Source organism: Bison bison, unplaced genomic scaffold (assembly GCF_000754665.1).
Source record: "Bison bison bison isolate TAMUID 2011002044 unplaced genomic scaffold, Bison_UMD1.0 scf7180017864472, whole genome shotgun sequence".
NCBI lineage: Eukaryota > Metazoa > Chordata > Mammalia > Artiodactyla > Bovidae > Bison > Bison bison.
The window spans coordinates 14,502,936-14,525,502 of record NW_011495033.1 but is presented as its reverse complement, the minus strand read 5'-3'; the positions used below and the strand labels follow the sequence as shown (position 1 = coordinate 14,525,502).

The 22,567-nt window shown below is 45.6% G+C and overlaps 1 protein-coding gene across 1 annotated transcript in view; it reads right to left on the bottom strand.

The window, feature by feature from the left end:
- TEX14 (testis expressed 14) overlaps positions 1–12,983 on the bottom strand; it is a 59,033-nt gene extending 46,050 nt beyond the window's left edge. Inside the window, exons 1-8 of the mRNA XM_010861629.1 lie at positions 12,838–12,983; positions 8,766–8,931; positions 7,853–7,986; positions 5,742–5,823; positions 5,046–5,176; positions 3,825–3,938; positions 2,799–2,922; positions 1,317–1,495 (exon numbers count right to left, since the gene is read on the bottom strand). Of these exons, the coding sequence (XP_010859931.1) occupies positions 1,317–1,495; positions 2,799–2,922; positions 3,825–3,938; positions 5,046–5,176; positions 5,742–5,823; positions 7,853–7,986 (764 nt within the window). The 5' untranslated portion in view covers positions 8,766–8,931; positions 12,838–12,983. The remainder of the gene's footprint in view (positions 1–1,316; positions 1,496–2,798; positions 2,923–3,824; positions 3,939–5,045; positions 5,177–5,741; positions 5,824–7,852; positions 7,987–8,765; positions 8,932–12,837) is intronic.
- Positions 12,984–22,567: the final 9,584 nt, after the last annotated feature.

The following is a 22,567-nucleotide window of genomic DNA, read 5'->3' as shown; positions in this document are numbered from 1 at the left end:
AAGAACATGCTGAGCTCCCGCTGTGTGGAGGCCTGCTCTAGGTATCTGAGATATGGCAGCAGATAAAACAGAAATCCCTGTCCTCATAGAGCTTTTCTAAGAAGTAAATTATGAGACGTTAGACCTGCCAGGGGCTTCCCAGGTGGCATTAGTGGTAAAGAACTCACCTGCCAATGCAGGAGACATAAGGGATGAGGGTTTGATCCCTGGATCGGAAAGATCCCCTGGAGGAGGGCATGGCAACCCACTCCAGCATTCTTGCCTGGAAAATCCCACAGACAGAGGAGCCTGGCAGGCAACAGTCCATGGGGTTGCAAAGAGTCAGACACGACTGAAGTGACTTAGCAGGTATGCACGTAAGACCTGCCAGAGACTCAGAAATAAAACCTCGATGATGGTGGTGGGTGAAGACCAGGCTCAGCGGAGGTAAGCAGGTCTCAGCCAGGGGTCTGCCCATGGCTCAGGCCTCACAGCTGCACCCGAGCAGCCCTGGGCCCAGGGCTCAGAGCTGTGGAGGACAGTAAGGAAGCACAGGGTAGATCCTCTGCCCCCCAGAACTGAGGGGCAGGAGACGAGGGCCAGCCCTCCACTCTCGGGAGGACTCTGACTTCTGCCAAATGGGAAATGAAACCCATGCCCGGAACCTCGAGTAAGGATGACGTTTTCATCACTACTTCCCTCCCTGCACTGAGCCCCACCTACTCAGGTCAGGATCGTAAGGCTCACCAGCACCCACCGCCTTCTCACATCTTCCAGGATGCACAGCTGTGATGCATTTCCCAGCCTGCCTGCAGGGAAGAGGTGACTGGGTGCTGGGCCCTGTAAAGTGGGAGTAATGATACACCCACTTCCGGTAGTCCCTAAACCCCGCCACGCGTCCCTCCAGGCTTGCTCTTTCTCGCTGAGCAGCAATGCAGAGGACACAGTGGGAGGCTGAGGCCTGGGGGGCAGTGGAGCCCCGGAAGGGAGGAACGCAGAGCAAGGTGAATGCCACCCCTTCCCAACACACACACACTGCACGGCAAGATGAGTGAGAAATACTTGGGCTGTGTGAAGCCATAGAAAATTTTGAAAACTTACAGTCTGGCTAACTTGTGCTCATGCTTGTCAAATGTTTATTATAATGAACAGAAGTAACTGTCCAAAGTCCCTCTAACCTGGGCTGACAGGAGAAGACACTGGAAAACCTCTTCCTCCATTGATAAGGCAGTTCAGCCCCCCAATGAGGGATCCTGCCCAGATCCGATTCTCTCTCTACAGCAAAGCACCCACCCCGGGGAGACCCTGTTTGGAAGTCATGATCGAGGTGCACCCACCTTTCCATCATGTACTCCAGGTTGGTCAGCCTCGCTTCCCCTGTGGAGACAATGTGGATGGCGTAGGAGCTGAGGGAGCGGTGGATAAAGCCCCGGGAATGCAGGTATCTCAGGGCGTCGGAGATCTGGAGCAGCAGGTGCACGATCACCTCCATGTGCAACACGGGGAACTGGGCCCGCTGCAAGCAAGAACAAAGGATGCTGCAGAAGGCTTCGTAGTTTCCAGTCTTTTGTATTGACCTTCATGACAGCCACCTGGTGTCATGACAGACACCTGCTGTCATGGTGGGGAACCTAAGACTCAATGAGGTTAAGTGACCGGCCTGAGGTCCCACTGACTCAGGCCCCCTGACTCCAAACCTGGGTTCCTCTCCCTTAGCCAAGCTGCTTGATACTACGAAAAAAATGAGGATAAAAGTCCTCAAACCTGGTCCGCACCTCCAGTGTGGGCCCCACCGCCACTGGCAATGCCAAGCCTGTGCTCCAGGAGAACTTGACACATAAAGGACAATCCAGCCCCTACCGCGGTCAGAGGACCTAGAAAGTTCACTCCAGGACAGAAATCCCCTCATACTAAGATACCCAGTCACAACTGTTCTCTTCTCTCCCCAGAAGTGGCATTGTAAGTCAACACCCTCCCCCAAGAAGAGGAAAGGGAACTCTAACACTGAGAGGCGAAACCTGGGCAGGAGGAAGGGTGAGCCGTTTCAGGGAAGGGCCCTTCCTGCAGGCTCTCTTCTCGCTCCAGCCCAGGGTCTTCTAAACAAAGCCATGGAGAAAGAAAAACCAGTCTGTCAGGACCTTTTGGAAGTCACATTTCAGGTCAAAGCAAGCTCCCAAGGAGTCTGTGTGCCCCATACCCTTCACTAGGAAAGCTGAAAAGTAGGAAGGGACAGACAAGGCCTTGCATATAAAGGTCCCAGAGGGGAGCGGTCCCCAACCTTTCCGGCACCAGGGACCAGTTTTGTGGAAGACAATTTTTCCAAGGAGGGGGTGGGGGAGATAATGTCTCCAGATACTTCAAGACCATTGCCATTTATTGTGCACTTTATTTCTATTATTATTACATCAGCGCCATTTTAGATCGTCTTAGATCATCTAAGATCCCCCTTAGATCTGGGAAGCTGAGGGCCCCTGTGGTAGGGCACAAGTAAAAATGCCAGGAAATAGGGCCAGAGACTGTTTGGTTACTGTGAGCTAAAAGTGTGGCTGTGTGTTTTCTGGGTCTACTGAACTCTCAGATGTGTGATTAAAGAAGCCAGACTAACAATAATAAAATCACACTAGTTCCAATGTGCTGATTAGCTTTAAACGGTGCATTATATAGCCCCCCCTCAGAGTAAAGAATTAAGAGATTTCTCTTCTATGCGTGCACGGATGGGAACTCTGCTCCTGGGGTAAAAGAAGAGAGAGAAAGGGAAAGGAGAGCTGGAGTGGCGGGGAAAGGCAGCAAGGGGAGAATGCAGGGCAACAGGCATTTACCCGTTCGTGGAGGACACTGAACAGCGTGCCCACCGTGACGCGCTCGTACACGAGGCGGGTTTTCTCCAGGTCCGGGGACAGGCACACAGCCATCAGCTGCAGCACGTGGGGGTGCCGCAACTTGCTGCAGAGGCAGAGAGACAGGATGAAACCACGGTGCTTTCCTCTCTTCTGGGCTCCCTGAACACACTCCAGACAAATTCTATTTACACACAATGTTTTGCTAAGAAAGTGGGATGGGGTAGGGGTCGAGTTTTCTGTTGATGGAATTCTTGGCTTTTCACTGATCAGAACCTGAAGGCTTAGGATCATGAATGACAATGTCACTAAGAGCTACTAAGCTAGGGACTCGACATACATCACCTTGATCCTAACAACTAGCTACAGGAAAGGTGCCATTACAGTTACACTCACAGAGATCAGGAAGCAAAGACCAGGGAGAGGTCAGGCCCAAGGTCACACATCCCACCCAGCCTCACATCAGAATCCACACTATGAGCCTGTCCAGCCTCCTTGAGTCCCTTTAGGCTGACTTCCCCAAAACGAAGGATTTGGCTTTATAGGAGCTGAGTGAACTTGATGAGCCAAGGACTATTTCAAGGCCTCAGTAGTGCTGGTATACAACCAAGGATGAAGTTCCTGCCCCGGCAAGACCTGAAGGACTAACCCCTGAGCCACAGGAAACCTAGGGTACTGAGACCCATGGGCGTGTCTTCCGAGGAGAGACAGCGCACGTGGTCCTGATGGTGGGCCTTGAGGGCTGCAGATGAACCAGCCAGGCCTGAGGCTGGACCTCAGAGACATGCAGGGAGTCTATTAGCAGACAGACTTGAGCTTCTCACTACCACCATCCCCAGCACTCAGGCTATTCAAGAATGCTTCTTTTTCCTTCTTGGCAGCCCTGGGAAGTCAAATCAACCCACCAGGAGGAAATGGTGAGGCTAAGGAGGCTGGTCTCCACCCTCAGGTTCAGCCCTACATAGCCCTGAACCTGGGTCTGAGACACTCTTGGGTTTTCTTTCTTACCTGCTGTGCTCTTGCTCGGCGATTAACAAGTCGGCCAGCCGCAGCCTGCTGCAGTGCGGGTGGGTGGAGAGGTGCAGCTCCTTCACTGTGACCCTGCTCCCGTTCCACACCAGGCTGCCAGGGCAGGAGAGAGTGTGAGCAGGAGGGGGTGTGAGCAGGAGGGAGTGAACAGCCACCTCTGCAGACACGTGATCAGAGGAACAGTGTTTACACAGGTTCTATACAGCTCCCCCGACCCCGTGCCCTGCCCCCGCAACGCTGTGTCCTTCCCGCTCCTACCCCCAGGGCCTAAAGCACTTCGGGGACTTAGTACAGGTGGCAGGGAATCACTGAGGGATTTAAGGGAGGGAGTGACTTGTCAGGTTTGCATGGTAGAAAGACTGGGGCACCAACCATGTGGGGAGTGGTGGGCCGGGGTGTCTGGAGAATGAGAGGCCTGTGGGGAGGCTGGTCTGGGGAGGGACACGATGTGGATGGAAGAAGAGAGGATGTGACAAATTCGTGGCTCAGGCAGGAAAACAAGAAGCACGTCTGCACGAGATACAGAGCTGTGCAGATCTGCAGAGGCCTTCTCAGACGGCTGTGACTGCTAAGCAGGGAAGCAGCAGCCAGGTTCAAGGGGGACAAGAGACCTTGGACAGGACAACTCAGGTGATCCTGTAGGACGCTGGTCGCTGGAGACTGAGCCCATCCCAGGGACTTTCGTCAGAGTCCGATCCTATTACTGCCATCTCTGCTGCATCAGCTGGAGAGAGCCATTAGCTGATGCCTGCAGGGCTTCAGTGCCCTTTGACCTGTATCAGAGGCCAGTCGCCACTCTGCTGCCTCTAATTCTCTAGAGAGCAGAGAGGCTGCAACACTGATATGAGTAATCTTTCAGAGCAGTTGTTCTCAACAAGGAGCCATCTGGCCTGTCTGTAGACATTCTGGTTGTCACAGTCATAAATGCAGGGGTTGGCGGTGCAGGCAGAGCTGCTACTGGAATCTAGTGAGGAGAAACCAGGGACACTCCCAAACATCCTACGGCGTACAGGACCACCCCCAACAACACGGGGGAACAAAAATGTCAATGGTGTCCAGATTGAGAAATCCTGATGGAGACATTTGCATTTCAGTATGTCCCTGTGTTCAGGCAGAAACCCTCCCCACACAGGGAAGTCACACAAAGTCCATTCTTTCTGTGGGACTAAATCCGACTGCCACTGGCCAGCTTCTGCTTACTTGGTCATGACCATGTAGGGGCCACTGAAGAAAGAGAAGGTGGGCTCATCGTCAGCTTGAATCACTTCCTTTTCTCCAATTACTGGAAGAGATCCTAGATAGGCCAGCTGTGTGCCTCCTGTGAGATAAAACTAAAAGCAAAGCACAGTTTCAAATAGTGGGAGAAAAGGGAGAAACTTAACTACTTCCAGAATCTTGTCATCTAGCTAAAAACAAAGGTAGCTGCTATTTACCAATTTGCTGGATACCTCTATGCACTGGGTGTAATTCTTTTTATTATCTTTAATCTTCCAAGAAACCCTGCAAGATTGTGATACTCCTTCCCTCTTGCCGGTGAGGAAACTGAGGCTCACACAAAGAGGTCAGACGCCTACAGGAAGCACCAGGCCTCAAGGGTCCCTTGAGGCCCCACAGAACATGTCTGGGGCCTTCACTGGGAATTAAAGGCTCAGTTCCTAAAACTCCCCAAATCTAGCCCAGAGTCATTCAAAAGAACTCTCCGGGACTTTCATCACTTTTCAGTAAGGACAGAAACACTGAGGGGTACTTGTCCTGCAAAAGCAGTAAAGAAGAAAACACTTTGGGGAGGACGTGGGAGGCCATGTTGGACAAAGCTGTGGGGCCCGAGGCCAAAGCCGGGCCAGGGAATTCCCCAGTGAGTCCCGCAAACAGTGGCTGCTGGTGGCAACCTCTTACCTTTCCAAAGCCAAAGCTGTAGATATTTTGGGCAGAAATGACTCCAGCCTTAGGCGGTCGGTTAGGAGAGCCATTAGGGTTTCTAAATATTGAAAAGAGGAGGGGAAAGTAAGGAGGAACCATACCCAGAGGACAGTGCTGAACCAAGCTGTCAGCATGTGTAGCTGGTTTCGTTGTTACTACTTAACAGCCAGCCATCTGAAAGGACCCCCATGATACGCATTTCCTGGTGTCCATGCCCTTGTGTAGCGATGCACAGGTCAGAGAGGGCTGACCTGTTAACCCAGCAGGACACTGCGGAAATGACCGAGTGGTGTGAGTTCCAAAGCTTGGCCCCCAGGATTTCTGCCCTGATCTCTCTCGCAGCCCTTGCTCTGGAGAAGGCCAGCTGCCATGTTGTGAGGATGCTCCAGCAGCCTCACGGGGGCGACCAACACCCAGCACCAATCTGCCAGCCGTGCGAGTGACCATCTTGGAACTGGACCCTCCAGTCCCAGAACGCTGCAGCCCACACTGCATCTTGACCACATCGTCGTGAGATGCCCTGAGCCAGAACCACGCAGCTAAGCCACTCCCTAATTCCTGACCTGCAGCAACCGTGTGAGATATTTAGTGTTGTTCGAAGTCACTAAGTTTGGGCTTAGTGCGACAGACAACGCATACAGATGGTCAAAGTTGGAACAAACCATCAAGAGTATCTTGTCCAACTTTCTCATTTTACAGACGGGAAAAAATGGAGCCAGAAAGGGGAAATCTGCTGGCCTGAGGTCACAAAACAGCAGCAGGGACTAGGCTTCGGCTCTGTTAAGACGAAATTTGGTCTGCCAAGATCCTAACTCTGGCAGGAGAGGAGGTGGGAGACCAGAACCAAGTAGGGGCTCCAAGGCCGGATGAGGGATTCAGGCGCTTAAACCTGACAGCCCTGGGAAGACCCTAAAAGGGTTCTGAGTAGTGAGTGGCACGATTCAGTTTTCATTTTTAAGAGGTCATTCTCCACGTTGAATAAAGAACCAAGATGGGCAAGAGTAGCACCAAGGAGGGCAATTGGGAGTAACTGGTCCTTAAGGGAATCATGAACTTATCTCTCATGAGAAGCATCCAAGTCATGAGAAGAAAACCAGGACTTGATGTGCAGAATGAGATGCAGGAGCCTGTGAAAAGTGTGACAAGTCTGCTGCTGCTGCTGCTGCTGCTGCTGCTGCTGCTAAGTCGCTTCAAGTCGTGTCCGACTCTGTGAGACCCCATAGATGGCAGCCTACCAGGCTCCCCCGTCCCTGGGATTCTCAAGGCAAGACACTGGAGTGGGTTGCCATTTCCTTCTCCAATGCATGAAAGTGAAAAGTGAAAGTGAAGTCGCTCAGTCGTGTCCGACTCTTAGCGACCCTATGGACTGCAGCCCACCAGGCTCCTCCGTCCATGGGATTTTCCAGGCAAGAGTACTGGAGTGGGGTGCCATTGCCTTCTCCGGTGACAAGTCTAGCCACCCCAATAACAGGAAAAGATGCCATCAGAGAAAATCACAAGGGACACAATTTTCCACATATAAATCCTAAGTTAATAAAGCCCAGAAAACTTAAAATAATTCTCCTGAGCATGAGGAGAAGCCTGGATGGAGCCCACCTCCTGCAGCTGGGATGGGGGCTGGGGAGGTTGCCCACCCAGGTGACAGCAAGTCTTAGGCCAGCTTAAAACAGCCTGAGGAACCTTAAATTAAGCATTTGCAGTCTTCTGCAACCTTAGTATTAAAGGAACATGCTTTCCACGGTTCTGAGATGACCAAAAAAAAAGCTAGCCAGTTGTTCTGCTGAGAAAGGGTTTTCTGGGGGGCAGCCCAGACCTGAAAAGTTCCTTCCTTCCCTGCTAATCATATGGTGCTTCCCAATGGAGCCCAGAACTCATTTCCCCCGACATTCCTGGAAGCGGGGAGCAGGAGTGGATGGCACACTGATGGATTTCAGAGGCCACATCCTTTCCCTCGAAGCTCACCCCTTTGGGTGGACAGGTGCTGGAAGGAACTGGTGTGGGGGGACCAAGGTGGCCCAGGTTGCAGGGCTCCCACAGGGAAGGCTGGGTGATGCAGAACATCCGACTCTGCCTGAGGCAGCACTCACCCCTGCATGAGGCCCCCAAACCGGGGCACGCCACTAATGAGCCGCTGAGGGGAGTCAATCTTCTTCAGGAGGTCAGAGAAGCCCTGGATGATGGCCTGCATGTGTGCAGCACAGCGCTGCATGAACTCCACCATCTGCAACAGACGGCAGGGATGGTCAACCTCACATGACTAACGGCCAGCCTGGCTTTCAATGGCACCAGAATGGTCTGAGGAGACAGGAGCCCCCACAGGGAAATCTCTGGCAAGGGAAGGGGCCAAGGGATTGCCTAAAGATACAGAATGAGATGATTCCATTTTCAGGGAGTTTATTTGATGATAGTTTCCTCCAAATCCTTCATTCAACAGATGACAAAACTGAGGCAGGAGTATTATTTTAACTTGTTTCCAAGGCCCAGTAGCTAATGAGCAGGAGAACCAGAGGGAGGGGACTCTGCCCATCTCCCCCTTCCCTCCATGTGCCCAGCACTGTGCAAGTCCTTTATTCTTTCCACTTGTTAGATTATTTAGCCCTCATTAAAATACATCACGCCTGCCAGCATGTGGCTACAGACAAGTTACTTAATGTCAATGCACTTCAGTTTCCCCATCTGTAAAATGGAGACAATAATAGGACCTACCTGAGAATTGTTGTAAAGATTAAATGAGTTAATATTTAACTAGTTTAATTAAGAACATCTGATGCAGGGTAAGTGCTAGTTAAGGGTCAGACAAAATCACATTTGTCCTCTCTGCCCACTGACTGGATGACCAGAAAAACTGACTGAGGTTTTACAGTTGGTTAACTTGCTTCATCCCAGGCGTGTGTGCCCAGTGCTGATGGCAAGGCCACTGCAAGCCCTGTGCTGTCCCCAGACTGGCCTCTGGCCCTGCGCTCTGCCAGGGGCGTGTCTGCAGAGCAGGCCCACCCTTACCACGGTGCTGCGCTCCTTCCCTGCTGCCAGAGCCCAGGTCTGCGGGTTTCGACCCTTCTCGTCGTGGAGTCGAAGATCACCCCCTGCATCCAGCAGTTTGCTGAGGATCCACTGGTTGCCTGAAAATGCTGCTGCATGGACAGGAGTGCTCCCATCAAAGCAGCGGCTGGAGGAGGGGAGGGGTACAGTGAGTGTCCATAGAAACACTCCTCCCCTTCCATGGATAACACAGGGCTCCCTTACTGCAAAGGCAACCTTTGGTAATAGGAGAACTGTATTAACACCATTAGTGACACACCAGTAACACCGTTAACACTCCCATCTTTACACACCTCCCCCTCTCCCATCTTCACCGCCACCGTTCAAGGAGTAAATTTCTCAATTTACAGATGAGGAAAAAAAGAGGGCAAAGCCAAGATTCACACCCAGGCATGGATCTGGTTCAAAACCCAGTGTTCTATCTCCACTGTCCCCTGACGCTGGCTGCCCTGAAACCTTCATGTCTATAGTGCCACATGGTCAGGCTGGTGAAGCACAGCCTAAGCAGAGATCATCTCATGTGAGAATGTCTCTATCTCCCAAGTGCTATGGTAGAGGCCCACACACCTTGACATCAGCAATGTGGTCAAGCACCTACAACTCAGAAAAATTTAACCAAAGCCAATAAACTATCTGAGACATGAAGGGACACCCTTCATGAGCTGTGAAGATGTGATATGCAGCTGTGGTTTCCGAACATGGTTGCACATCAGGATCACCTACAGAGTTTGCTTTTTTTTTTTTGGCCATGCCAAGCAGCATGCAAGATTTTAAGTTTCCCAACCAGGGGATCAAACCTGAGCTCCCTGCATGGAGTCTGAACCACCAGGGAAGTTCTAGAGCTTGCTCTCTTTAATTTAAAAAGAAACAAAAATGGGAGAAGGAAGGGGAAAATAAAGAAGAAATTTTAAAAATAATAATAAAAAAAGGAAGAGGAAAAGAAGATAAGAAAGTCTCCCAATTCCAGACCCACAATTCTCTTGCCTAGAGGCAACTACTATTACCAGTTTTTGTATCCTTCCAGAAATTTTTTATGCATGTACAAGTAGGAATAATAATACGCTGTATTGGGAATTCCCTGGTGGTCCAGTGGTTAGGACTTGGCACTTTCACCACTGCTGAGAGCCTGGGTTCAATCTCCAGCCAGGTAATTAAGATCCCACAAACCACATAACGTGGCCAAAAAAACAAAACAAAGAATGTTATTTAACTGTTATGCATTTAAATTTTTTCTTTTAACAATATATCTAGGAGAAATTTCAATATGAAAACATACAAGCCACCTCAATTCCTTTTTAATAGCTGCACAGTATTCCAATATACAGACATACCATAATTTATTTAATAAGTCATTGGGATATTTGTCAAAAATACAGATATCAGACTACACAGCAGACTGAATCAGAATCTGCAAGCACGGCACTCAGGAATGAGTACTTTTGTACAAGTGCCCCAGGGGTGCCCACGAGGCAGTGGACTAGCTCATTGTGAGTGCTCGCCTCTCCTTAGCCCTGATGCGTTGCTCGCCTCTCCTTAGCCCTGATGCGCAGTCTAGCACACTGCACTACGGGATCTGTAGCATTCTCCTTGCTTTAAAAATACATTTGTATATGATGTTTTACAGCTTTCTAATCATTCTTCCCATAAACAGTAAGACAGCTGAGTAGGAAGAGAGAAGATATTATTTTTTTATTTCTCATGAATGCTAAGGAAGAAAGGAATAGTGTTTCTTATGTCCAACTAATCATACAAGAGAATCCAGGTTCAAGTGGTATCAAAATGTGTTGCTTTGTTAATTTATCCTAGAGGCTGAAAATTGGAGGCCCACAGACTGATTTGGCAACCCAGAGGCATGTTTTATTTGGTCCATATAGTATTTTAAAATAAGAATTTAAAGTAATGGACAATATTTAACACTTTGGAGATTTCACAATAAAAGTTGGGATTTTTAGTCTCTTGGAAAATCTGGCCTCCATGGCTTCCTTTTCTGCCCAGTTGCATCAGATGCTACTTAGAGCCTGTACCCAGTGAGCCCACTTAATCCTGCAGGCATCTTACTCTGTGACCTCAAGAAGCCCAGGCCATCACAGCATTTCCATGGAGCCCTTAGGAATACATTCTTCCCCCAGAAATTTCCTTTCACCTAGATGGAAGATATTTTTAAAGTACATGAAAGTGTTTCTATCACAAAATTAAAAGCTAAGGGGTCTACCTTCTTCCTCCTGATATTGTCCTTTCCCGCCTCCTCCTGTTATGATGGGGATTTCTAAAAAGGGAATTTCTGAATTCTTCAGGTGCTGGGCTCCTGGTCTCAGACTTGTCATTAACACAATGCACCATTATGGACCAGCCATTTAAACTTTCTAGGGGGTCAGTCCCCTAATCAGGAGTATTAAAGATGATTTTTATTTTGCTTTTTTTATTATTATAATTTTATTTTTTTATTTACTTATTTTTGCTGCAGAATTGCAGGCAGGGCTATTTCTGAGTTTCGATACAGTAGAGACAGAGTGTATGTGAGTCCAGAAAAATTCTGGAAGGAAACAAAGCAAAATGTTCATTATGTTATCTCTGGGTTACAGAATTCTCATACTGATTAGTTTTTCCCTTATACTTCTCCAAGTTTCCATTTTTTTTCCTTCTAAGTAAACAATCTTATAACAACAACAACAAACTCCCAAAATCAGTACTTTAAAAAAATATACATTAAGTAGGGCCTCCTTATCGGAGAAGGCAATGGCACCCCACTCCAGTACTCTTGTCTGGAAAATCCCATGGGCAGAGGAGCCTGTTAGGCTTCAGTCCATGGGGTTGAGAAGAGTCGGACATGACTGAAGCGACTTAGCAACAGGGCCTCCTTATATTAGATACTTCGATTTTCATTTTCATGCATTGAAGAAGGAAATGGCAACCCACTCCAGTGTTCTTGCCTGGAGAATCCCAGGGACAGGGGAGCCTGGTAGGCTGCCGTCTATGGGGTCGCACAGAGTCGGACACGACTGAAGCGACTTAGCAACAGGGCCTCCTTATATTAGATACAAAAGCTATTTTATGACTTATGATTGTACATATTCTGGCATTTCTGTGAAAATTAGATGGAATCATGTAAATGCTCAAAATTTGTTTCTGGTTCTGTTCAATGGAAACTGTAAAAATATCTGCTTTTGCCTGTTACCTGGGAAGGCCCTGGGCAAAGCAAAAAGTCCTATGGGGACAGAAGAAATGTTCACTTTTAGCTGCCTCATTACAGTGTGTTGCTCTTTCATATTAAAATTTGGACCATTACTCAAACTCTTCTGAACCACAACTACAAATGTCATCCTGACAAGGCAATGCTGAGTATCACTGATTAAGAACTTAGCTGTCGGTACGTTAAAGTGCTTTTAAATGAGTCATACAAAGAATAATGTGGATGGAACTATACAAGCAGTACTTGTTAATGACTAAATTAATTAATGAGTAGTGAGGTTCACTTATTTCATAGGGCCTAGTAAAACTGCTCAGAAAACTATTAACAGTTTAAAAATCACGTTTCTGGTAATTCCCTGGTGGTCTAGTGGGTTTTTTAAGAGGCTTTTAAAGAAATCGATCAGTAGTGTCTCTTTGCAACACCATGGACTGTAGTTTATCAGGCTCCTCCGTCCATGGGGTTTTCCAAGCCATGGGATTTTCCAGGCAAGAGTACTGGAGTGGGTTACCATTTCCTTCTCCAGGGGATCTTCCAGACCTAGAGATCAAACCCAGGTTTCCCAAATTGCAGGCAGATGCTTTACCATCTGAGCCACAGCACTCTAGTGGTTAGGACTCCAATTTTCCACTGGGGGCCTGGGATTAATTCCTGGTCAGGGGACTAAGATCCGGCAAGCTGTGCAACCAGTAAAATAAAATAAAGCATATTTCAATGTAAGTGTACAAATGTAGTTCATCAACATACATTAGTAAAGCTTCTTTTAATATCTTGTTAAATTAGTTTCCAAACACTCCAATTCATCTTTAGTGTGTATTTTCTAGATAGTGATCTTATTATACTTACTGATTTGGATCTGCTCCATAATCCACCAGGACATCAACTAATTTTGTAAGGCCTAATAATGCTGCAATGAAAAGGGCTGTCTGGCCCAAGGAGTTAACTGCATCAACATAAATTCCTGCAAAGCAAATATCAGGATCAATGCAAATACAAGACAAAAATTAAAATTCCTTTATACAGTATTTTTTAATTAAAGTGAAAATGAAAGCCCTCATTACTGATAGTAACACAAAAGGACACAGAATCAACTAAAGAGAAACTAGGGTTTACACACTCAAAATGTTGTTTCCAGAAAATGCCTGCTGAAAACTACACTCCACTACATGAACAAAAGAAAAGGGATGAAAAATGTTCTCAGTCTTGAAACAACATAAAAGGGAATTCATGATACCTTGAGATGTGTACACACAACAAACTCAGCAAACTAAAAAGACATGGGATCAAAAGGCGGTAACATAAACGTAACTGAAAAAATGTTTAAAAGTCACTCAGTCGTGTCCAACTGTTTGTGACCCAAAGGACTGAAACTTGTCAATATCCTCAAAATCACTGTAGATGATGACTGCAGCCATAAAATTCAGACACTTGCTCCTTCGAAAAGTTACGACCAACCTAGACAGCTTACTAAAAAGCAGAGGCATTACTTTGCTAACAAAGAAAGGTCCATCTAGTCAAAGCTATGGTTTTTCCTGTAATCACGTATGGATGTGAGAGGTGGGCTATAATGAAAGCTGAGCACCAAAGAATTGATGTTTTTGAACTGTGGTGTTGGAAAAGACTCTTGAGAGCCCCTTGGACTGCAAGGAGATCCAACTAGTCCACTCTGAAGAAAATCCGTCCTGAATATTCATTGAAAGGATTGACGCTGAAGCTGAAACCCCAACGATTCACTAGAGAAAGGACCCCGACGCTGGGTGAGATTAAAGGCGGGAGAAAAGGGGACGACAAAGAATGAGACGGTTAGATGACGTCATCGACCCGATAAACAGGAGTTTGGATGGAGTCCGAGCTGGTAATGGACAGGGAAGCCTGGCGGGCTGCGGCCGATGGAGTCGGAAGGTGTCGGACACAACTAAGCAACTGAACTGAATCGCAGCTTATAAGCGTAAACCACAAACACAGAAAGCACACTACTCCATAAGTAATAACCTACAATAACTTAGAATGAAAAACCACATACCCCAAGTAAAAAGTACTAATAAAAAGCTACTCATACAACACCATCATAAAAAATACCCGAAACCACTCAGATTACGTTCTCTCCCTCTTCATCTCCTAAAAGGAAAAGAAGAACGATCATCAATGGCTAACGGCAGCTGCAGAAGCAACCCCAAAAGCCGACTTCACACTCAGAAGAGAACGCTTTATCTCTTCCTCGTGGTTTCGGGTGCTCTACACGTTCAGAGAAACTTCTCTAGTAACGAACTATAGAAATGATCCCTGAAAGTATAGTCTTAACCACACACTCCCCGTGTTCAAGAGGTGTACAAAAGGCACACATATTGCACTGATGGTGAGTTTTTTTTTTTTTTTTAAAGCGCATTTCCTCTGAAAATATACACTGGCATGTGGTATGTGTTTTCTAAAGAATCCTTGCATTACCAAAGACTGACAAATCTTTTTGAACACTCTCACCGGTTCAGAGGCCAGTTCTAATTGCTACTTAATTAACATACGGCTTTTAAGCAGCCAATCACACGCCAGTTCTTTCCAACCCCTCCCCGTTTGTCCCCGCAGACCCGCAGCATCAGGATTACGTAAAAGGCTGACGACTACAGACTGCGCGGCAGGCTGAGCCTTCCGCCTCTTCTGAAATGGGCGGCCGAAGCAAGGAGGCCTTTCACGAGAGGACCAAGTGGATAGTGAAAGGAACAAACTGAAGCCAAAACCTATTACATTTGCAGACCGCTTTATGCTATGATCAAAAGGCCAAAATAGAAATATTGTTCGGGATTTTTTTTTTCCCAAACCAAGGAATTTTTATGTAGATAAAAATTACGTTTAAATAAGCAGAACGGTAGGTCATTCCCCTGCTTAAAGCTTTGGTAGTGTCAGCTACAATCTGGCGCTTGCCATGGGTGCTTGCTACCTACCTCTACAGGGTTTAAATCATGTGCTGCTGATCTTTAACACACCCTGAAGGAGTTCGAGGTGGAGAGCAGAAATGAGGCACTCTGTGCTTGGAGAAAACTGGCAGGATAGGTCCTCAGACAGATGTTCTAGGAGCTCACTTTATGAGCCCAATTCTTGTATCTCCTCATAGTTAGAAAAGCACTAAAATCCTTCATGGTGACCACACTTTCTCGTGACTCGCAGAAGCTTCACGAGATCAGCAGAAACTTTCTAAGAAAAAAAAATGTGCTTGATTGAATGTACCCTCCCTTTACCAAAATCACGTATATACTGACCTTTCCCGCTACCTCTATGGATCAGTTTCTCTGAGCTATCTGAAATCCTGTCTCCCAGGCTGCAGTCCTCATATTACTCCAAATAAAACTTGACTCGCAACTCTCACGTTGTGCATTTTTTTTAGTTCAGAGTTACTTCCCACCTCTTGGGCTAAAGATAGCCTTTCTCTAAACAGTTTACCAAGTCCCATAGGGTCTGGCCCACACTAGTCTATCCAGCCTTATTTTGCACCAAATCCCCCCTCACTTCAGCCATAATGTGTGTGCATGTGTGCTAAGTCACTTCAGTCGTGTCCAACTCTTTGAGACCATATGGACTGTAGTCTCTCAGCCCCTCGTGTTCATCACGTTCCTTTGCACAAGCTGTTCTGCCAGGAATGTTGGAAATGATGGATATTTCACCCTACTCTGGAATATTCAATAAACCAATACAACATGATGTCTGAGTTCAAACAGTGGGAAGAAGAATAAACTTCCTCTAAAGCTTGAAAAAAAATTGAAAAATGAGAAAATATTCAGTGCTGCAGAAGAGGTGGGAACACGGGACACTTTCCTAAATGCAACTGGAAGTGTGAACAGTTACAATGCCTTTGGAAAGCAACGTAGCGATATTTATTAAAAATTTGACCCAGAAATCCCACTTTGAGTATTAAAAACCCATTATGTAAAAATTTATTACAAAGTACTTTATCAAAGCATTGTTTCTAATAAAACAAACAGCCAAAAAAGAAATCTTAATATCTACCAGTACAGGCACAGTTGAATAAATTATGGTAATGCAGATAATAAAATCTTGCAGTTAACTAAAATGAATTACATCTCTATCAGTTAGAATACAGATAGACAAAATGTACTATTAAATGGGAAAAGCAAAAATCTAAGCAAGCAGGCAACATTAAGGGGTTCAATCAATGAGTGGATATGAGCTAAAATGATGGATTTGCAGTATCTAACAGAGTTTAGCAAATAACACCTACTTTATAAATATTAAAAATTAAAATTTCAACACTTTTTTTAGGTATTTTTTAAAATTTACTTTATTTTTAAACTTTACAATATTGTATTGGTTTTGCCAAATATTGAAATGAATACGCCACAGGTATACACGTGTTCCCCATCCTGAACCCTCCTCCCTGCTCCCTCCCCATACCATCCCTCTGGGTGTCCCAGTGCACCAGCCCCAAGCATCCAGTATCGTGCATCGAACCTGGACTGGCGACTGGTTTCATACATGATAGTATACATGTTTCAATGTCATTCTCCCAGATCTTCCCACCCTCTCCCTCTCCCACAGAGTCCATAAGACTGTTCTATATATCAGTGTCTCTTTTGCTGTCTGGTATACAGGGTTATTGTTACCATCTTTCTAAATTCCATATATATGCGTTAGTATACTGTATTGGTGTTTTTCTTTCTGGCTTACTTCACTCTGTATAATAGGCTTCAGTTTCATCCACCTCATTAGAACTGATTCAAATGTATTCTTTTTAATGGCTGAGTAATACTCCATTGTGTATATGTACCATAGCTTTCTTATCCATTCATCTGCTGATGGACATCTAGGTTGCTTCCATGTCCTGGCTATTATAAACAGTGCTGCGATGAACATTGGGGTACACGTGTCTCTTTCAATTCTGGTTTCCTCAGTGTGTATGCCCAGCAGTGGGATTGCTGGATCATAAGGCAGTTCTATTTCCAGTTTTTTAAGGAATCTCCACACTCTTCTCCATAGTGGCTGTACTAGTTTGCATTCCCACCAACAGTGTAAGAGGGTTCCCTTTTCTCCACACCCTCTCCAGCATTTATTGCTTGTAGACTTTTGGATCGCAGCCATTCTGACTGGCTCCAACACTTTTTTAACCAGTAATGGGATTTAAGCTTAAAAAATAATCCATTTTGGACTTCTTTGGTGGTCCAATGGTTAAGAATCTGCCTGCCAATGCAGGGGACACAAGTTGGGTCCCTGGTTTGGGAAGACCCCACATGCTGCAGGGCAACTAAGTCCCTGCACCACAACTACTGCGCTGGCGCTCCGCAACCAGAAGAGTCAACACAACGAGAAGCCTCTACACTGCAACTAGAGAGGTGCCCCCTTCCCACCGCGACTAGAGAAATCTCAGGCACAGCAACAAAAACCCAGCACAGCCAAAAATGAATACATAAAGTTCTTCAAATGATAATCTATTTTGTGCAAGTGATACAGGTGCTCTCAGATGTCCACCACCCTCCAAGTTGCTGGCATCTGAAATAAAATAAATTTTTCTTTCCACCAACCTGGCCTATTTACTGGCTTTTGAGCGGCGAGCAGCTGGACCCCCCCCCACACACACACACACACTAGGTAACACAGGTTTTCCACAGACAAAAGGCAGGCTGAAGACACGAGTGGCAAGGATTTTGGGGCCCCACTGCGTTTCAGGAGAAGCTCTTTAGCCTGGAATTTATGGCATTCTAGAGTCTGGTCCAATTTGCCTTTTAGTGCTTACTTCCTAAAACATCTTGTACATACTCTATCCTTCAGACACACACACACACACACACACACACACTAAACTAACTGCTATTTGTTCACTCCTTTATTGTTTGCTCCAATATAAAATCCTTTTGATCATGTTTGTTAAATGAACAATCAAATGAATAAACTTACAGTATCAACTTACCCACTACTTTTTTATCCACTACTACTTTCTTAAGCATTAAAAACAAAACAAGGCGAAACAAAAACAAAAACAAGGCGAAACAAACACCATCAGAGAGGGCTCTGAATTTCTTCTGATAGTGATTTTGAATGATTTTGTTGTCTTTTCCTGTTTCTTGAAATAAATATATGAATTTCAAAAAAGTGAGAAAAGCAACTTACAGAACATTATAGTGTGATACCAATTTCATAAAGGCAGATTAGCAATTTTAGACTATATTTGTATATCTTTGATTCCACTGGTTAAAATAGCTTATTTTTTGTAACAAAAGATTGAAGGACATCCCAGCTACCAACCTGCTTTGTCAAAGCCCTGGGAATGTGTGCTCAGTTGTGTCTGAATCTTTGTGACCCCCTGGACTGTAGCTCACCAGGCTCCTCTGTCCATGGGATTCTCCAGGCAAGACTACTGGAGTGGGTTGCCATTTCCTTCTCCAGGGGATCTTCCCAGCCCAGGGATCAAACCCTCATCTCTTGAGTTTCCTACATTAGCAGGAGGATTCTTTACCACTGCATCAGGGCTTCCCAATAAAAACATTTTTCTTTAATATTTATTGATTTGGCTGCACCAGGAGCTTCCCAGGTAGCACAGTGGTAAAGAATCTGCCTACCAATGTAGGAGGCACAAGACACTCAGGTTTGATCCCTGGGTAGGGAGGATCCCCTGGAGGAGGAAACGGCAACCCACTCCAGTATTTCTTGCCTGGAAAATTCCATGGACAGAGGAGCCTGGTGGGCTACAGTCCAGGGGGCTGAAAAGAGTCAGACATGACTAAGTATGCACCCACAGTGGGTCTTCATCACAGCACATGGAATCTTTAGCTGAGATATCTGAACTCTGAGTAGTGGCATGTGGGATCTAGTTCCCTGACCAGGGATAGAACTGGGCTCCCTGCACCAACAGGGAAGTCCCTGGGCCAACTGGACCAACAGGGAAGTCCCCATTTTTGTAATAAAAACATTTTTAACAGGGACTCCCCTGTTGGTCCAGTGGTTAGGAGTCCATGCTTCCATTGCAAGGAGCATGGGTTCAATCTTTGGTCAGGTAATTAAGATCTTGCAGGCTGCACAGCAGCCAAAAAAAAACAAAAACAAAAACAATTTTTTTAACAGAAAAATACTTTTTTAAAAAATCACTCAAGAAAGCATGTTCCAGATATTTCCTGACAAGTGATTTCTTAAAGCCATGAACTCAAGTGAAAAGTAAAAATAGGACAAAAGTGATAATTAAAAATTTAAGTACAGGGACCAGGGTAAGTGAAACTGCAAGGGGAAACTGGCTTAACTTACTAGCATGAAACCTGAATTGGCTGAATATATGCTGTTGCTGTGGATTTAAAAAAATATTCACAACCGAAAAGTGGAGAGTTGTTTTATGTGGTGGGAAATTTTAGGTCTTCCAGGCCTGGGAGATAGCATCTCAACTGACCCTGAGAGAACTGCTCTGAGGAGGCGAGGGGAGGAGCCAGGTTCTATAGAAGTGTTGCAACAAAGGGCAGGTAGTCTGAACGTCAAAAGATTATTCTTAATTAAAGAAAACCAGGTATCTCAAGTGAAGGAATTTAGTGCTTGTCTATGGATGAGGCAAGAGCCTGGGCTCACGGAAACACTCCTTTGATACTCACTCAGCTAACTGGGGCCAGCAGTCTCGGTTCTGAGCTTCCTCAGAGCTCACCATGGGGAGTTGCTGCGGTCTGACAGCTGCTCAACGGATGGTAGATGTTCTTCCTGAGTTTCCTCAGGGCTCACAGCTCACATCTGTGGGGGCTGCGATTGCTGGTTACTGTGACATCCTTGTTTACTTATATGACAGGAAATATTTTATTTCTCACTGTTTATCTCTCTTCTTTTCTTGGCTGCACCACTTGACTTGTGGGATCTTAGTTCCCCAACAAGGATTGAACCCTTGGCAGTGGCAACATGGAGTCCTAACCAGTGGTTGTTGTTCAGTCACTCAGTCATGTCTGACTCTTTGCAACCCCAGGCTTCCCTGTCCTTCACCACTCCTGCTGGAGTTTGCTCAAACTCATGTCCATTGAATCGGTGATGCCATCCAACCATCTCTACCAGGGAATTCCCTGAATGTAAGCACTTAAATAAGGGCAGTTTTCAAAAGGCATTACTACCTCTAACAGGAAATTAAGCCTGCGTTTACCTAAAGAGAACAATATATAATAATCAGTAGAATTAAGAGATTTTGCTGATTTCTCTAGCTCAGGGTGCAGTGACAAGTGTAATGTATTAACAGCCCCAGCATAAAGTTAGAGTAGGTTTTGAAGATAGATGTCAGGAAAAATATATGATCTATTAGCCTGAAATAATTTAAAAGGGAGGTTCAAAAGAAAAATATTTAGATGAAGAAAATAAAAATATCAGCATACTATATATTAAAAAGGCTGATTTTAAAATGCACTTAGTTAAACTAACCTAATAAAAGAAAAAATCAACACTGAGGGGGTAAAGAAACCATCTTAAAACAACTAAGGATATATCAATATTAAGTTTAAAGCTATTTTGAATCCATTTTTCCAAGCAATTTCCTATCCTATTACTCATAACAAGATCGGAGTGTCAGCTAATTTTGTATCAAAGCCTAGACTGCATATGTATTTCCCTGCAGCCTGTGGGAAATGCTCAGTGACTTCAGTCGTGTCTGACTCTTTGCAACCCTACGGACTGTAGCCCACCACAGTGGGCTCCTCTGTCCATGGCAGTTCCCAGGCAAGAATCCTGGAGTGGGTTGCCAAGTCCTCCAGGGGATCTTCCCCACCTATGGATCAAACCCACCTGCATTGCAAGCTTATCCTTTACCTCAGAAGCCCTCCTTACAGCATATTTCAAACCTAATCTACCCAGGAAAAGGTAAACCACAAAAACCCTTCACTCAAAAAAGTCAAATGAAGGATACTTCAGTACCCATTGACCAGAAGAGGCGGGAGAAAAAAAGGCTCAGCTGCTAGAGATAGACAAACTTCACCTCCAGAAATACATGAAATGAAAACCAAAAAACAAGACACTAGCAGAAAAATCTACTTAACCACATAAAGAACATATGTATGGAAACCACATATGGGAAACAATGGAAATAGTAAGAGATTTTTTTGGGGGGGGGGGCCCTCCTAAATTACTGCAGATGGTGACTGCAGCCATGAAATGAAAAGACACTTGCTCCTTGGAAGAAAAGCTATGTCCAATCTGGACAGCATATTAGTAAAGCAGAGACACTGCTTTGCCAACAAAGGCCCATCTAGTCAAAGCTAGTCATGTATGGATGTGAGAGTTGAACTTTAAAAAGAAAGCTGAGTTCCAAAGAATTGATGCTTTTGAATTGTGGTGGTGGAGAAAACTCTTCAGAGTCCCTTAGACTGCAAGGAGATCCAACCAGTCCATTCTAAAGGAAATCAGTCCTGCTGAATATTCATTGGAAGAACTGATGCTGAAACTGAAACTCCAACCTGATGCAGAGAACTGACTCACTGGAAAAAACTCAGATGCTGGGGAAGATTGAAGGAGGAGAAAAAGGGGACAACAGAATGAGATGGTTGGATGGCATCCCTAACTCAATGGACTTGAGTTTGAGCAAGCTGTGGGAGTTGATGATGGATTGGGAAACCCAGTGTGCTGCAATCCATGTGATTGCAGAGTCAGATACAACTGAGCAACTGAAGGAAACCACTCACAAGATTTCTCTCAGTGAAAATAAACACATTCAGATTAATAACTCTGAAGACAACAAATAAAACCAAAAAAAAGGCAACATCTAATATAAAACAGTTATAAACAAAACCACTCAGACTGAGTCAGCAGCTGCAGAAACAAGACCAAGGACCAGCTTCATGCTCAGGAGAGGACACTGCATCTCCTCCTCATGGTTTTGGGTGCTCTACATTCAGAGAAACTTCTCTAGTAACAAACTATAGAAATGATCCCTGAAAGTATAGTCTTAACCTCCAGCCCCCGGCCGCTGCCAGGTCTGTGCTAGCTGTGAACTTTTCACTGAGGGCAACACAGTTTCCCCACCACTTCGTCATTTTTTCTTCTGCTGGGAAAAAAAGCAGAAAGAGCTCTTGCAATACAGCTTTCAAATGCTGTCACTTATTAACTCATTTGAACATTTTCACTGAAAATGTAATTTAACGTTTTTAAAAAATCAAACTTAATTTACATAATACAGAGTGATAGCCACTCACAACCCCAGTCTTTAAAGCCCAGGATGCATTTGCTGCACAGATGGACTAAAGCCGCCCCGCTCCTGAAAGCTGTACAGGAAAGGGCAGGTCTCTGCCTTTGCTCCTGAGAACCTAGCTGATTCCACTGATTACTCAATCTCAGGCGCTGCATTCAAGCCTGTCCAAGTCAGACTTTCAAACTCTCGTAAGAGGTCACCATGACTGAGGCAGAGACGAGGACTGGGTGGCTGACAACCAGCTCTGGAAAACAGAACCTTTGGGGTTTTGGCCACAGGATTGCACTACCCGTTCACACTTTCTGATTTTTTAAAATAAAGCTGACTGCTGTCTTTGACATCATTTCTTCTCCTGACAAATACCTGAGTGCCAACTCTGACAAAACTAGCTACTATTTATTGTGAGTTTGCCAGCACCATTCATCATTTTAACTGCTTTAA